The sequence below is a fragment of the Mastomys coucha genome, unplaced genomic scaffold (genome assembly GCF_008632895.1).
Source record: "Mastomys coucha isolate ucsf_1 unplaced genomic scaffold, UCSF_Mcou_1 pScaffold18, whole genome shotgun sequence".
Lineage (NCBI taxonomy): Eukaryota > Metazoa > Chordata > Mammalia > Rodentia > Muridae > Mastomys > Mastomys coucha.
This window is the reverse complement of record NW_022196900.1, coordinates 110,330,409-110,347,630: the sequence shown is the minus strand read 5'-3', so window position 1 is coordinate 110,347,630 and position 17,222 is coordinate 110,330,409. Positions and strand designations below refer to the sequence as shown.

At 52.9% G+C, this 17,222-nt stretch overlaps 1 protein-coding gene across 18 annotated transcripts in view; it reads left to right on the top strand.

The window, feature by feature from the left end:
- Camta1 (calmodulin binding transcription activator 1) overlaps window positions 1-17,222 on the top strand; it is an 858,665-nt gene that overhangs the window by 773,267 nt on the left and 68,176 nt on the right. For 16 of the 18 annotated variants that reach the window (XM_031379572.1, XM_031379576.1, XM_031379583.1 and 13 more), the window contains 2 exons: window positions 2,903-3,029; window positions 8,957-9,091. In XM_031379572.1, coding sequence (XP_031235432.1) covers window positions 2,903-3,029; window positions 8,957-9,091 — 262 coding nt within the window. Of the gene's footprint in view, window positions 1-2,902; window positions 3,030-8,956; window positions 9,092-11,107; window positions 11,271-17,222 lie in introns of those variants that run through there. The other 2 variants (XM_031379589.1, XM_031379588.1) reach the window with 2 other exon arrangements.

The following is a 17,222-nucleotide window of genomic DNA, read 5'->3' as shown; positions in this document are numbered from 1 at the left end:
CTGCGACAGCCCCAGGCATGCCCCGCCCAGCCTGGCCTGCTGGCTTCTCTCTGAGTGAGCTTCCCTTCCTCCTCTGCTCCCATGTCTCCTCCACACCTACCTACCTGGTGCTCACACCCACACACACGCGTACCGACAGAGTCAACACACAATATATTTACACTACATGATCACACCCAGAATACACCAGCACACACTGCACCATACTACCCACATAACACACAGCACATACATAGAACACACACACACACACACCAGTGCTCTCTGTGCCCCAGCATCTGCCCAGGGTGCATGGGAATTCAAGACCCTCCATTTCAGGACTCACAGGACATAGACCTCAGATGCCACCCCTGCCTCTCCCCACCTTTCCTCTGCATCATCTCCCACCACTGGCTCCCGCTGCACCAAGCAGAAGAACCTGCAATTAGAGCTGTCGGGCACGAACACATCACAAACAACTCAGCGCAGCCAGGCGGAGTGGTTGCCATGGGAACGGTCCCTGGAACTGATGGATTCTGAGGCGTCCTGCGGCAGTTGCCATGGAGAAGGTCTTGATGTTCCCGGTCTCCGCAGCTCTTTGCCCCCCCCCCCACTACCCCTCACAGCAGCCCATTCTTGAACTAACAGCTGTGGGTCGCAGTTGTCATGTCCCCCTTTCTCACGTGGTAACCATCCGTGGCCTTTTGAAGCCAGTGTTCTCCCACGTCCCGGGGTTCATGGGAAGACCGTGCTCAGAGCAGGACGCCACACCTAGGCAATCACTTCCAACCCCCTACACCATCACTTTGACAGAGCCCTGAGTCTACTTTATGAAGCTGCTGGAGGGGGGAAGGCTTCTGAAATCACAGCCGCCAGAGGAACTGGGTTACTTCCTGAAGTCACACAGCAGCTACCAAGGACAAGAGCAGATGCTGGGGCTGGGGGCAAAAGCTCGGAGCTCTTGCAGCTAAGAGTACTTGCTCCTCTTGCAGGGGCTAGGTTTGCTTCTTAGCACCCACATGGTGGCTCACAGCCATCTGTAACTCCAGTTCCAGGTGATCCAGTGCCACCTCCTGACCTCTGAGGGCACCAGGCACACACACACACACACACACACACACACACACGTACACATACATTCCGGCAAAAATATACACAGTAAGTAAACGGGAGGGAGCACGCTATGGTTTTGGAACTCTGTCTTGAGCTCTCTCCATTCTCTCTGAACCTTGGTGGCACCACTGAAAAGTGACCTAAGCTAGACATCACACCCAAAGGAAAATATGCTCACCAGCACAGGAGGGTGCCTTCCCTCCAAGGGCCAGTCTACTGGCTCCGGGCCACAGATAGCCTCAGAACATCATCACAGTAAACAGTATCTGCTACCTTTTATGCCCAAGGCTAAGTCTGGGTTCCAGGAAGCATTGTAGGGGAGTGGGTGTCTTGAGAGCAAAAATGGAAATGAAAGTTAAAGCTTCCTCTAGGGCAGGAACAAGCAAGGGTTAAGAAGAGCAAACGAGAATCAAGGGGCTGAATAGGAGACAGAGTCTGGCAGGCCTGCCTGGGACAGCAGCGGAGAGCTAGGGTCCAGGCCAGGAGCAGAGGGAAGTCAGGGCTCACTGCTGCAGCTCCTAACCAGGCCTCACTTCGACTCCCGGAGCGCCTCTCGGCAATCTCTAGCCAGGGCGCCAGGTGGCGCTCTCCTTCCTCTCCAGCACAGCTCTCCGCCCCCCTGCAGGGAAAGGTGTTTACTTGTTTGGGGGTGGGGTGGATGAGCCTCTGGGGTGGGTCTATCCAAGGTTAGCCAGGAGAGCTAGAGGCCAGCGCCCCTGCCTCTACATCCCGGGGCAGAGCATCCCTCCACCCCGAATGACCAGCCTCTCTTCTTGGCTAAGCCGTAAGTAGGGGACCTCTAGCCTTCTCCACCTGGGGCTCAGAAAGAGATCGAGACAGAGACACAGAGACACAGAGACACAGAGAGACATTAATCACTAACGGGAACAAAGGCCCTGAAAGGGATTTCCTGGGAGCAGCCACATGAGGCTATCTGTTCTGGGGTATTTCCTGCTGGCCAGAGCAGGTTAGAGAGAACCAGTGTGTCTAATGCTTTCTGTCCTTGGCTCCCTGGGTCTGCGAAGACAGTTTTCCCTCCATGGAGCAGAGGAAGGTCCGCCTAGGCTCTTTAAGCCAGGCTGCCAGGCTGGTGCCGGCATGTGGGGTGCAGAAGTGCCAGTGAGGGATCATTCTTGTGTCTGCATAGCTCCAGATAACCCTGAATGACACAGCAGGCAAGTAGGGAACTGGGAGGCCAGTGCATCCCAAGCCCCAGCTCAGTTCCAAGAGCTCTATCTGAGCCCCTCCGATTCTGAATGCTTCATTTACTTTTTTTCTCTCTCCCTATAGAGAGTTCTTCCCCTCATCCACTTCCTGGGGATCCACTTACCATCTCCTACCACACCCTGGGGGCCCTCCATTTCCCTTCAGTTTCCTACAAGAACATCTGTCCCTTGGGGTGACAGTTTCCAAATCTGACTTCCCTCCATCTCTCCCTAAATGCATGACTCAGAGTCCCCCATGCCCCCCCCCGTGTTTCCCCCTGCATCCCCTCTGCTCCCTTCCTGGGGACCCTGCTGGCTGGTTCTCAGGTGCACCATTGGCTTTTGTGGCATGAGAAGCCCTGCCTTCCACTAGTACCGTCCTGAAATTTCAGGGCCGAGATACTTTCAGAGCAGCTTCAGGCCTGTCTTCTAGAAGAGCGGCTCTGAAGTCAGGGCTTTCTGGAATGGTGGAATACGGCCTGGGAATCTGCACGTGTAGCCAGCACCCCTCAGCCCTCCCCATCTAAGCCTGCAGCTGCACAGGCCTCCTGTGTGCTGCATTCCCTGGGGGAGGGACTGCTCCATCTCTTCTCTCTCCTCTGCAGGGAGGAGTGAAGGTTCTCATCACAGGCCCATGGCAAGAAGCCAGCAATAATTACAGTTGCCTGTTTGACCAGATCTCCGTGCCTGCATCCCTGATTCAGCCTGGGGTGCTGCGTTGCTACTGCCCAGGTGAGGAGGCTGTACCAGTGGGGGTTGGGGAAGAAGGAGAACAGACTCTGAGTCGGCCTTGGGGTGACCTTGAGGAAGTCACGCCTTTCCTCTGCCTTCCTCGGCCATGAAGAAGTATGCTCACACAGTCTTTTATAAAATCATCAGTTGGGGCTCATGGATCCCATATCAACTGGGAATACCGGGCATGCTCTATGGGGTTGCGAAGAAAACAAAGCAAAAAGACTATTTAAGGAACCAATTAGTCAAGTGACATATCTGAGATGGGGCCCAGCTGGGGCCGGGCCAAGGTGATAATAGACAGACAAGGACTCTTCAACAGCAGAGCTGACCTCACTCTTGCCCTGGCTTAGGACACCCTGAGGCTTAGAGAACTCAGGGCCCTGTGTTCACATTATTGTCTCTTTGGGGCACAGAGGCAGGTTAAAGGAGGTCAGGGAAGCCTCTCATGTGGAGGAACTGTGGGGAGCTGGGGTGTGGGGGTCACACTAAGAATGAAGAACACCAGCTGCTTTGAGAGGTGAGCACACAGGTAACCTGCTTCCGGCTTCAAAGCCTTATGGGCCTCGTGGGAAGCCAGCCAGAGGCTCATGCCCTCTGTGGCTCTGACGACATCTCCCTCCCTCGCCCTGGGTTTCAGTATCATCTAATCCATGAGGTCTTAAGCTTTCTAGACTGTGATTCTTTTTGACCTGAGCCGTTTCCAAGGGACCTTAGATGTTCAGGCAGGAAGTCAGACATTCACTTGTAGCAGACCAGAAAGGAACTGATTGAAAGAAAATTATAGAAATTGATTTTAAGACAATTATTTGGTATTCATATAATTTATCGTCTATCAAATGTGAGATCAAAATTTTATACTAACAAAATAGATGAGTTTGTTTATCTTTCCACCAAATGTTAAATCTTGGCTATTTGATACCAAAGGGCATAGCACATCTTCAATATTTTTCAGTTAACCAATATCTGGATTTTATAACCATCAATACTGAGAATATGCCAATTTACATAAATACGAAGTAAAAAGTGGCAGAAATTTGAATTTGGGCCACTTTAGAAGTTGTTGGAAGTTCTGTCCTAACTACAAGCCAAAATCCATGTAATTATGTTGTTGGTTTTTAAAAGAGACTCAAATCCACAACTCAAAAAACAATCTTTAAAAGCAAACATTCAGATACAGTACAGTCTGAATGAACTCGCATGATTATTTTTGTGCTGAGGAGTGATGGGGAGCAAACTATTGAGTCTCTGTCTTCAGGAATTGAGCGGAGAACTTGGTGTAAGCTACAGAAACACCACAGTTCATGGTGTAAGCTACAGAAACACCACAGTTCATGGTGTAAGCTACAGAAACACCACAGTTCATGACAGACAAGTCTCAGATCAGAGACGAGGTACTTCAGGCAGAGCTTGCTGGTGGCGTGTGCCAGGACAGCCATGCAGGGCAAAGCACACACATTACTGTTCAATAAAGTTATTGAGTCAACATGGGCAAGCACAGCCCGGTCGGCCTCAGAGTCACTACGCATTTATATTGAATTTTTGGTTGTTGGATGTTTAGAATCCTTTCACTGTTGCCAAACTTGGTGTCAACTCTGGTGTTCCATTTGGCAATATCTTATGGGACCATGTGACCCACAGTTTAGGGAGCTCTGATCTCCATAGGTTGGCATCTCTGTCTGGCTAACTCATCCTTGACCTCTGACTATAGTTCCCTGTTAGCCCGTGGACCCTATGAAGGCAGGAGACTGTGTCTTTCTTGGAGGCTGTTGTGCCCCCAAGTCTAGCAAAATTCCTGGGGTGCTAGAGATCTGAAAAGAAGAGATTTGATCCCCTGGAGTCTGAAAGCAGTTTGGAAAACGCGACCTTTCTGTTCTCTCGGCTGGGACTGGGAAACCTTTGTCTCAGCGACCTCCCACATCACCAGCGCACACACACACACACACACACACACACACACACACACACACACACACACAGACCCCTTGCTGCTGACCAGCTCTCAGCAGCTCCAAGACTGGCTCCAGAGGTACCCAGCCCCAGGTCATTCCAGCAACCCTGCTAAGATTGGACAGCAGCCATCCCAGATGGCCATTGTGGGCCAAGGCAGCCTTGCCCAGCCCAGGAGAGATGGCAGCATGCTATTAAACTGTCCACTCTGTACCTGCTGTGGACAGGGACTTGCCTGACCTATAAGTAGATGCCACGTCTTCTGTACCTGGCTAAATACCTTGCCTCAGTTTCCTGACAAAGGACTGGGCTTTGTATGTAACCTCTGAATCGTATCCCAGGTTAGGACCCAGAGGATTCTGGGAGCTAGAATCAGTCCTACCCAGGTATGCCCCATCAGTCATGTACCATCTATGTAACTGTACACTGGAGGATGGTGTCCCTGAACCTTATTCTTCAGAGACCTTCTTTCACATAGCCAAGAGCATGAAATGATCAGGGGTCATGAAGCGCTTGCCTGTGGGGCTCATCTCGCAAAGGCTTTTCTAGAGGGATAGTGAGGAGAAGGAAGGAGAGCCAGGGCCATTCTGGTCTCTTCAGGTAACTCACCTGTTCTCCACACACTTCTGGGTCCCCAGGGCTAATGCGCAGAGTCCATCCAGGACACTGTTTTTCCTGGTCCCTGGGGAACTTTAGAAGGGCCACTGATCATCTCTAAAATATCCTTTCTCCAACCAGATGCCACAAACCTAGGGGCTTCGTGCCATGGTCTGGCTGCTGAGCACCTTTCATTGGCAGCCGGCCTCATGAAGCATGTCCCATGAGAATGCATCGTTTTAACATCCCAACAGAAGCAGATGTATTGATTTGTGGGTTCGTTCATTCATTAGTTCATCATTTCCAAATCATTTGTAAGAGTCTCCGCTTGCCATGGATTGAGTAGGTGCCTAGACTCCATCTGAGATGAAGTTCCAGCCCATAGGGACACCTGACTCAAAGAACTTCTAATCCAAAGAGGCTGGGTCAAGTCAACCAACCGCTTCCTTGGGAGGTAGTGCCAGCTGCTAGGGATGTCATCTTGGGATCTTCCAGAGGAAACTGAGGCCAATCTTAAAAGATAAATACCAGACGCCAGAACCAAACTGACCTTGCCAACAAAAAGGGGCCTAGAGGCCGGTGAACACAAGCCAAGCCACCTTAGAGGCTGACATTGGCAAGGGAAGGGAGGCACAGAGAACACAAGTGCCAACTGCTGGCAGCCTGGGCCACCTGCCTAGGCAAACCCAAACCTGACAGAGAACAGAGTTCCTCCAAGTTCATACTCTCCCTGGCAACAGTAGATACATGGTCTGGGTCTGCCCTGAGCCCGAGGAAGGGACGACTGAGCAAAGGCAATCCATGGACCAGAAGCAGAAGGTGGAGGACTCTGCCAAGAGGTCTACGGCCTTGCAAACCCCACTTGGTCTCCTAGGAAGTCGTCAGAAAGCAAAAGATGAAATTCAGAGTGAGCAGTACATGGGTTAAAGCAGCTCACTTAGAGGAGTACCAGAAGGCCAGAGCAGGAACTTGACAGTGACTGTGGCACTGAGCATGGATTGCTGAGCTGATGAGGTCTTAGATGTGGGAGCTGACACTCCATTACAGGAGAACAGAAAATAACGAAGGAACTAAAAAACTCAGCGAGGGGAAGTGAAGGGGGTGTGCCCAGCAGACGGGGTGTGCACAGTGAAGGGGGTGTGAACAGCGGAGGTCCCTTCTCAGACGTGAGGATTCGCATCCCTGGAAGGCTGGCAGAGAAGGGTAGCACAGAGCCAGTCTTGGGGAGGGTGGAAGAAGATGTCACAGCAGGCAGAGGATGAGGAGAGTGTAGAGGCCCTGAGGCAGGAAGAGGTTGGCCCATGGGAGTCTGATTTTATTGTACTTGCTTGGGAAGCCAGTGGGTTTAGACAGCAGAGTGATTTGATCTAAATTATGTCTTCAAAAGATGATTCCGAGCTGATGTGCTAATGCACACCTTGAATCCCAGCACTTGGGGAGAGGGGTGCAGAAGTGGGTGGATCTCTGTGTTTAAGGCCAGTCTTGGCTACGTAGTGAGTTCTAGGCTGCCCAAGGCTATATAGTGAGTCCCTGACTATCGAAAAAATAATAAATAAATTTATTCTGAGACAATGTGTTAGGAAAAGCAGTAACCTAAACAGGAAAACTAGGGCAACTGGACTAGAGGTGACCTTTAGGGGAGAAGATTTCCCTAGTAACCTCCTCTAGGGGTGCCCAAGGCAGCCCCCCTCAGGCCAATTGCAGCAGGAACAGGCACGAGACGTGTTGGCCCCTACAAGAGGGCATTATGTTGGCAGAGGCAAGGTATGGACATCAATAAGAGCAGAACCAGACGCAGAGGAGACTCAGAGAGGAAGTCAAGGAAGCCTGTGGATCCTGGGCCTGCCACCTTGAACTGGCAGGTCCCCCTTGTTCTGCATTTCTGGGGATGGTGGGGATGCCTGGGTGTCTGCTACAGTCAGCTGTGTTGTCAATTGTGTAGAAGCCAAGACAGTGACATAGTAGCAGTGATGGAGGGTCCTCTGCACGGGGACTCTGGACACAAGATACAGCTTCTCCTACCTGGAGAACAGAATGCCCTGGAATCCCAAGGAGAGTTCTCAGAGCCCCTCCTCCCTGTTGGTAAACCAGGCACATCTCTAGGAGAGAACAGAGACCACAGCCTTGGAGTTTTGCCCAGGGCTGTGGGATGGCAGAAGACTCTGAATACTGCTGGGGATCCCTATCCAGAGAAGAACCTTGGGAGGTTCATCATGATCCCTAGGGAACCCATCCTTTCAGACCGTGTCCTGGGCAGTGATGTCCCCAAGACCTGCTCTCTATAGACACCTCAGTTGGAGAAAGGCCATGGCCAATGAGTTGGGTTTCCCATCGGAAGTGGGATCTGCACATGTCCCTTTGAGGGAAGCCAGAGCCTCACCCAGTCTCAGGAGCAGCTGGCTTGGATGGCTTCCTCATGACCGTAGGCTTCTGAAAGCCAAGAGCCTAAACAGTAATATGATCCCCGTGCGTCCTCCCTGGAAATCAGCCTGTTCCTGCTGGGGGAGGCCCTGAGTGTTAGTGTCCCAGCTCCAGAAAAGCAGTGCCCAGAAAACATAACCTGACCCCTATTAAGGGATTGAGCCCCATGGGGCATAGCTTACAGGACATCTCTGGGGACCACAGCGCAGCCCCAAGATATCCATGGTAATATCTTGGTGGTGTAGCTTCCACCCCAGCAGATGCAGGTCTCTGCCTCCAAGAGACTTATTTCCTGTTCCTAAAGAGAACATTTCATCCCTTTATTCGACTCATTCAGTTGTTGAGTCCTGAGTTTGCATTAGAATACAAGCTCCTGCTTTTCCAAAGTTCTTGAAAATAACATTGTGCAAGCATGTCAAGGCAGTAGCTACCCTGCCTACAGCATCTCGGGCTAACGGGGCCACAGTGAGAGACGCTGATGAAACTCTTGCTGTCATCAGGAAGCCAAGCTCCTAAAACACTGAGGATCTTACATGAAGTGAGTCAGGACACGGCTGCAGGAAGGGGCCAAAGATACACCATTCCTCAGATGTACCTGACCCTGAACAGAAAGCATGGGTCAAGCCATCTGTGCTGGGTCCCTGCCCATTCCAGCTATCACAGGAACTCAGGAGTTGGGACAAGCAGATCTCTGGGAGTTTTGAGACCTGCCTGGTCTATCTAGTTCTAGGCCAGCTAGGGCTCTATAGTGAGAACCTGTCTCAAAACAAACAAACAATAAACCATCCTCTGGGGACTCCAGACACCTGGTGAAGCTGGAGCCAAGAATGTTTCAGAAGTTTACCCATGGGCCCTTTGGGATAGGCGGGCGGACGCTGGGTTAATAGTTGGTTGTTAACTGATAGAGAGGTAGCCGGGAGGCAACCCCTCACCCTAACCCCTCTCTTTCTGACTTTCAGCCCATGACACGGGTCTTGTGACCCTACAAGTGGCCTTCAACAATCAGATCATCTCCAACTCGGTGGTGTTTGAGTACAAAGCTCGGGCTCTGCCCACACTCCCTTCCTCCCAACACGACTGGCTGTCATTGGACGGTAAGAATGGTGTTCTGGTCTCCCTCTTGGGCACAGAGGGAGAAGAAGTATAAATGTGAGGGAAAAAAGGAGCTGGCAGAGAGGGGCAGGGACCGGCGTCAGGGTCTGCTAAGGGAGGATCCTCAGAGTCCTCCCATTGACGAGTACACACCTACCGTTCAGCCTGTGTCTGGCTATCGTTAGCCCTGTCTTAACTCAGCCTCTCTTGGCATCAGATGAAGCATGTGAGGCTGGCTTGTGGCTGTCACTCCTGCCAAGGTGTCTGAGTGGTTGAACAAGCTCCCCAGGGGGTTGGGAGAGCCCAGCAGCTACTGCACCTATGATGCCCCTCTGAAGCCCCTGTATCTCCTACAGGAAGAAGGGAGGGGGGCTGGAGGCGTGGCCCAGCCCTGCACCTCTTAGGAAAGCTAGCAGTGTGGGTGCTACGGGAGGCCTTTGTTCAGATGCAAGCAGGCTTGTGTGGCCAGGCCTCCTCCGGGAAGCTCGGCACTCCTGTCATCCCAGCTTTTTGGCTGGTTTTAAGCCTCTGCCTGGTACAGCTCCTAAGACAAGACCAGGCTCATAACCAGGGCTGAAAGTATACTGCAAAGGAGGGCGTGGCTTGCTAGCCAAGGAGGGCAGGGCCTTCCAGAGTTGCTGGCCTTGGCCTTGAGTCGATGGATAGGTTTCTTTGACCCAGGAAACAAAATAATCTCTGCAGAAAAAAAAATGGGAGAAACAGGCTAAGGGGTCCTCTAAGGCTGCCTTCCTTCCTACCTAGGCATGATACAAGATGCCCTAGAGCTGGCCAGGCCTGGGTGGGGTTTTGCAGAGGGAACAAATCCAAGACCTAGGCTTAAGTACAGGGGACCTTTGTTGGAAGCCACAGCAGTCCCTGGGTGTTGAAGGGCTAAGTACCACTCACTCAGTAGCCCTGTGACCTCAGCCTTCCTTCTCCTGTTGGCTGATGGTTCAGACCCTGCAGGGCTTTCTAGAACTTCTCAGTGTGTGCAGCCCAACCCTATCCCTGCCCCGTCCCCACAACCACAGGGGACTGGCAGCCGCGTTGGCCCATGAACCCTCCGGAGTTACTCCCAGAGGTGGTTTGGGGTCAGCAGGCATCTGCACCCTGGCAGGATTGCCGAGGAGCACCGCGCTGGTGTTGGCAGCGTCCGTGGCTGAGGCTGGAGCCAGCATGAGCTGATGACCTGCGGTGTGTAACGGAGAAGGGCAGGGTGACCAGGGGCTCCTGTTCAGGAAATCCGGTTTCAGTTTTGCAGAACAAAATGGGGAATGGAGCAGGACGCTCTGCAGAGCCCCTGGCTCTCGAGTGTGACCTTGTCAGCCTCACCAGGGCAGAACCCAGGGATGCTGGCACCAGTGTAGGGTCCTGACTTGAAAGCAGAGTCTCAGGCTAAATAAAGGGCGCCTTCAAACACACAGAAAGCCAGGTATGGCTAATGGTGCTTATGACTAACGGAAGGCAGGGGAGGCTGCTGTGAGTGTGAGAGGGGACAGCCTGCAGACCTCAGACCTCATAACAAACACACTCCCAGGTCCTAGGCCTGCTTCCCAGCAGCCTCCTGCTCCAAGGCCGAGTTCTCTCCTCCGTAGGCCTCCAAGCTGAAATACCTCCAGCCCCTTGGCACAAAACAGGAGAGATGGCATTAAGGCCTGGGCATCTGAACAACTTTGACTTTGTGTTACCACCCAGGACCCAGTTAGAACCCTAGCTACATGGATATGGGAGCCACTCTGAGGAACCAGACTGGTCCTGACTGTTTAGGGAAGGCCAGCCTGCTATCCACCAAGGCCCCTGAGCACTACAGAGGACCCCACCCCCACCCCCACCCCCGGTGGTATTCTCTTTCTCCTGTTCTTGGCCAGCAGTTCTTTCAAGTAATGGGAGGAAATCAGAGGTGGGGTCAGCAGGACTGAAATCCCACCTGGCTGAGAATCTGGGACCTTCCCAGAGCTTCTAGATCTCTAAATGAACGCGCATAGCTCGCCCACCATTTCATTCGTCTGATGGTCAGAGGGGGAGGGGAGCAGCGCCGAGACACGCCAGGGGCACAATCTGCCCCAGCGCTGGAGACAGCTGAGACAGCTAGTAGGAGGGCGGGGGTCTCCCGGCCTCCTGCCAACCGGTTGGCTTGGCAGCAAGCTTTGTGTGGAGGCAGAAACTGCAGCGGCTAGGAGGGTAAGCATCTCCCCTTCACTCCCTCGCGTCACCATTCCCTGCCGCGCCACGGCCACTGGGCATCTTCTCCATCACAGCTCACCAAACAGCAGGGACGTGTGTGCAAAGGCGGGGGTGGGGGTGAGGAGACTGCAGCACCCGGAGATCTGGGACAACGCGGGCGGGAAGCGCGCACGCGAAGCACACATACGCCCTCCCCACACGCGCGCGCGCACCGCCGCAATGCGGGGTCTTTTCGAGCAATAGCTGGTGACGCGGGTCCCGTGGGGTTCCAGTGCACGCTGGCTGCCGCAGAACGGCGGGTGTTCATAGGAAGAGCGCGCAGCGGTTCCTGGCAGGGAAAGCGCAAAAGCTCTGCGATTGCGGGCTGGTAGTTTTGCTGTCCTTCCTGGCATCGCCCTCCTCCGACTCTGGAGAGCGCTCGTTAAAGCCCGGGACTGTTTTGGGACGAGAATTTCAGCCTTTGCTGCTTTAGAACAATGGACTTGTTTACCAGATTCAAGGCCAGGTGGGGGCGCCTGGTCCCGAAACGCAGAGCATTAGCGCGCACAAGGCGCGTGCACGCAGCAGCTGCGGCTCCGCCTTTATCCTCGCCTCCGTCTTTGTCCCTGCTGCAGTCTTTGTCCCCAGTGCTCAGTCTTGTCAGCTACGCAGCTTTTGTGTGTGCAGCCCCACCCAGCAGAAAGCGATTTTCTTCTAGGTGGGGTCCTGTGGCTCAGGATTTTAATGTCCCCAAACCTCTGCTAAGGCAAAGCGGAGAATGAGCTTGCGGAATGGGGAGGCGCAGATGCCACCGCAGAGAGCCTTCTGGACCACCACACCTTCTCAGGACCTAGGGAGTTTCTCCATAGTACTTTCCTTACTGGGCGCTGGGGACAAAGGACCTCGTCTGCTGAGACCCCATTGCACAGGCAGCCTTCGGTAGCATGCAATGCGTGATTGATTCATGGTTACACCGACGCCTGTAGATGCAGACAAACCTAAGGGAGCCTGAGCTTTAATCCACCCTTCAGCTCCAAAGCTTCACGGGGGGGGTGGGGGGGTTACTTGAAGGCCGAGCAGGCAGTTATCAGCCAGGCTAGGAGGGATGGAAGGAGTGTCCTGGGAAGAGAAGAGAAGACGGAAGGCAGGAAAGCCTCCATCTTTGTCCAGGCTCTGAGTACTGCCACATTTCTCCCCGACGTCTAGATCCGGAACAAATGTCCCAGGTCATTTGCATAGGACCCCGGGATGGTCAGCAATAGGGCTTGCAAGAGGACGCTGCTCCAGACTGGAAGTAGGCAAGCCATGAGGTTTGTTTGCCAGGAGGCTGTCTGGGCAGGGCTTCTGGTTAGTGTCTCCCTCCTGTCTGCCTTGGGTCCAGAGGATACACACAGCCACGGCTGTGCGGAGATCTGTGCTTGTGCCCATAAAGAGAATAAGCCCAGGCTACTGGAGCTGAGGGAGTGCTAGGCAGGTACTCATTAGGCCACAGACAGTGGGGTACCAGGTGACCTCTGTCCCTGGAGTGGAACCTGTGTGTGTGTTGTCCCTTCTTCTTTGTAACCATCTGATTCTAGAGAATGGTGGGCTGAGGGGATTCAGGGGCTCCCTGCCCCCACTCCCATCCCTACTGTCTCCTTTGAACCTCTGTAAGCTGCTTAGATTGTTGCTCTGCGCCTCCAACAGCTGAGAGAACTTGAGTCAGAGATGGAAGCAGCTCTCCTGGTCTAGTCACCTGGACAGGCCTGCTGACTTCACCCCAAGGAGGGAGGGGGGCGGGGGGGGCAGAGCTCAAGCTCCGTATCCAGGTGCCTGCCTCCCATGCTAGCCTCGAGCAGGCGGGAGGCCTGCTTCAACTCACAGGACAGAGGAGATTATTTCCTGACTCGCGTATACACACCCCTCCCCAGCACCCAGGCTTTGGCCTAAAAGAAAAGGTAAGGTGTGGCTGCCCACTTTAGTCGGGTCTGACCGGCTGCCCTCTGTGCAAACAGATGGGACAGATGTAGCTGCCTCGGAGCTGTGATATTGCTGTGAACCGATCTAGCCCTAGCACACAGTCCGTCCCCTCCTAGAGGGCTTCTGCTAGGCCCTAGGGATTAACCCAAGCATAGCTACATTGTATACAATCCTGAGACTACAGAAACCTCAGGAGCTAGAGGCCGTACCGCAGTCTAGCTGTGCCAGTTGCTCCTGAGAGGCCTCCGGGACGCTTCTTCTCAAGATGGTATTCTAAGACCTTCCAGTGAGTGCACCTGGCCCCTCATAGACCAGTCTGTGGTCCCCGCTGTTCAGTCCACCTGGACATCGTCCTCATGGGACCTCCTGGGTGACAGAAGAGAGTACATGTGGGTAAGCAGAGACCCAGAATAGTCCAAAGATGTCCTTCCTCACATAATGGAGGAAGAGACAAAAGTTAATTTTGTATATTATAGCATAGAATACAATATTCACAAGAACTTTGTTTGTTAAGAAGGGTCTCACTGTGTGGCCTTGGCTGGTCTGAAACTCACTATGTAGACCAGGCTGGCCTAAACTCATAGAGACCCACCTACCTCTGCCTTCCAGTGCTAGGATTTAAAGCATGGGCCACCGCACACAGTCCACAGATTTTTTTTTTTTTTTTTTTTTAAGAAAGAAAAGACAGCCGGGCAGTGATGGTGCACACCTTTAATCCCAGCACTTGAGAGGCAGAGGCAGGGAGATTTCTGAGTTCGAGGCCAGCCTGGTCTACAGAGTGAGTTCCAGGATAGCCAGGGCTATACAGAGAAACCCTGTCTTGAAAAAAAACCTAAAAAGGCAGTGTTTAATTGTCTTACCTTAGATAGCAGCTTTTAATCCTAGCATAGTTAAAGCCTGGAAGCCCAAGATCACTCTGTCTTGCCTCTAGGGACACTGTAGACTTACTGTCACCACAGCTGGCCAGTAAGTAAGCAAAGACCAGAGAGGGAATAAGGACCCCACCTGGAGCTTTCTAAGTCTACCTGAGTGAGCTTTGAGCAAACAAATGCTTGTTAGTACATGCGTCTCTGGCTGCTTCCATGGACAGCAGCAACCTGGGGGACACAGAGGGCAGCAGGGTTGGTTTGAGCCAGTCTCACACTAGGGTCTTGGGGCTGAGTGACAGGAAGTGGGTCAGGAGGAAGGAGTGTTCCCTCTGGGTGTGGCCAGTGTCTTCTCCATCTCTTGTCAGTCCCTCCTGTTCTTTGTGGGGGCCACATCACAAGTTGGGGGCATGGCTGGTTTCCTTCCTGTTACTGTGATAAAACACCTTGACGGCTTAGGGGAGGGAAGCACTTATGTGGCTTATCCATTCAAGTCATCATCCGTGATGATCATGGTGAGTGGTCAGAGCAGGAACTCAAGCAGGAGCAGGAAGCAGAAACGGTGGGAGGCTTCTTGCTGGCTTATGCTTGGATAGCTTTCTTTACAGCCCAGACCACCTGCCCAGGAGATGATGTTTGCCCTCAGAGGGGTGGGCGTCCCCACATCAACCCTGTCCCTGGGACTGAGGGAAAGTAACTTCCTGCTCTTTCCATCTGGAGTCACCCTGAGTGGCTTTGTACAGAACTCCTCTCTGTGGCTGAGAACGAGTCTCCCGCAGTTGCTTCACTGCACCTTCTTCCTGCAGTAGTGACAGATAGAACCCTGACAAAAAGGGTCATTTAGGAGAGAGGCCAAAGAAACAACTGTCGCCACTTCAGCCCAGCTGCTTGGGTAGAAAGCAAAGAAATGTGTCATAGAGGAAGTCTGGGGACCTGGTAGGTACAGGCTGCACTGTAGACCTGGCTCCCAGCCACTGGGGGCTGAGTTGGCTGCCTCCCAAGCCTGTGGGAGAGAGGCTCTGATGGGCACCATCGGCAACACCCCTTTGACTACTCTATTCTCCTATGGCTGCGATATAGTTACCATGAATGGCAGAAATAGAAGGCTGAGGCCAGGGCAGCAGGGCCAGGCTCCCCTCAGAGGATGTAAAAAGAGTTCCCTGTCATCTCACCCAGTGGCAGATAGCTATTAACATCCTTTGTCACCCAACATAATGGTAGCAATAGAACCCCAGTCCCTCCTCCACTGGCACGTGGTCATCTCTCTTCTCTTGTGTCTCTGTTCTTATGCAAGGAGCCATCTATCTATGCACTGTGACCTCATTAACTAGCCATCTCTGGAATTTGACCCTACTTCTGAATCAGATCGAACGCTGAGGTTCCAGTAGGCAACCCAGCATACCGACCCTTGGGGACTCATGTCCAGGGTTATCAAGAATACCGCGGCAATTGAATGCACTGTCCTCCCTAGTTTCCGGTGTTTGAATACCTGGTCTTCAGTTGGTAGAACTGTTGGGGGAAGTGTGGTACTAGGGATGGAGCTTGAGGTTTTCAAAGCCCTTACCATTCCCAGTGTCTTCTCCCTTGTGGCTGAGATGTGAGCTCTCAGCTGTTCAGCTGCTGTGCCTGCCGGTTGCCACACTCCCCTGCCATGACAGAGACAGACTCATCCCTCTGGGTCACAAGCCCAAATAAACCCTTCTGTAAGTGGCCTTGATCATGGAGGTTTATCACAGCAACGAAAGGCCACCAAGACAGATACCCAGCGTGGTCCTGGCCGCCTTTAGCTAGGCTGAAAGCGAGCTGAGCTGCAGAGAACGCAGGCGCCTCACGGGGTTTGATCTCCATGGGACTCTGACCAGATGTGGTGAGATCGGCAGCAGTAAGCGAGCAGTGTACCTCCACACAGCAGTGAGTGAGCATTTATTTGGTGGACTCTGGTGTATCCACGGAGAAAGCAAGCTACTGCTCGACGGTGATGCTCCGCTGGTCCTGAGAGACAGGACAGAAAAGGCATTGACATCCAGTTTCTGATCCCCCATATCCATGTACCATGGACATGCAGCCAAGCATAGCCCTTGTCAAGATCACAGTAGGTCCCTATTGACCACAGGACCCTTAAGCCCTATGATCCCTGCTGACTGGTCCTGCCTCTTTTGAAGCCCCTGTGCCCCGACTCTCTGGACCGTCATACTCTCCTCCTGCTCCTCTCAACTCCCCTGCCTGTCACCAGCCCCTCCTTCTGGAAGGTTCTGTAAGTGCCTATGTAGCTGGCCTCTTTCTTTCTTTGCCCACTTTGCCCTGAGGATTCAAGCTTGGGTCTAGTCCACTCTGTCATCTACAGGTACGTTAGTGGCTTCTTCTTAATTGCTATGACCAAGGAAGGATTGCATCCCATCATTGTGGGGAAGGCATGCATACTAGTGAGGCCTTAACATGATGTCGTGTCAGGAGTCAAAGTGCTGAGGCCAGGACCAGAGGCAGCTATAGCACACAAGGCCTTCCCCTAGCAACTCGCTTCTAGCCAGGCATATGTCTCAAAGGTTTCATGACCTCCCCAAACAGCACCACTGACTGGATATTCAGTATTCAAATATAAGAGAACAGGACATGATGACCACTCCTCAGTATGTCTTCCCAGATCTAGACCTGTCACATGGCTTCCATTGTCCCATGCTTCTTCCTGGCCTCTTTGATGAACCGCAGAAGAGTGGACCTCTGGCTTCCTCCCTCCTCCCCTCTATGCTGCCCTCCAGCCTGGTATTTTTCTCTCCTTCATTTCTTTCATGCTTTCTACTTTTCCTCATCCCCAACACCACTGTCATGCAGCCCAAAATAGTTGCGCACGTCCTAGCCTGTCTCCTGGCCTCCTTCCCCCAACCCTGGGCATTCATTCTTCCATCATCCCATAAATATGCGCTAAGCCTCTACCGAGTGCCAGGCACTGGTCTAGGCCCTGGGGAGTCTTAGCTCTCCCAGGGGGTTATCTTGCAGTGGGAAGAAAGACAAACAACAAGTTGCAGATAAAAACACCAGCTGGCCGTGAATGCTAAGCAGAAATGTTGAGCTAGGGATCTGGGAGAGGTCCCAGGCGGGTATTTGGGGTTGGGGAGCAAGAGAGACCCCTGTGAAGGTGAGGGGTGGG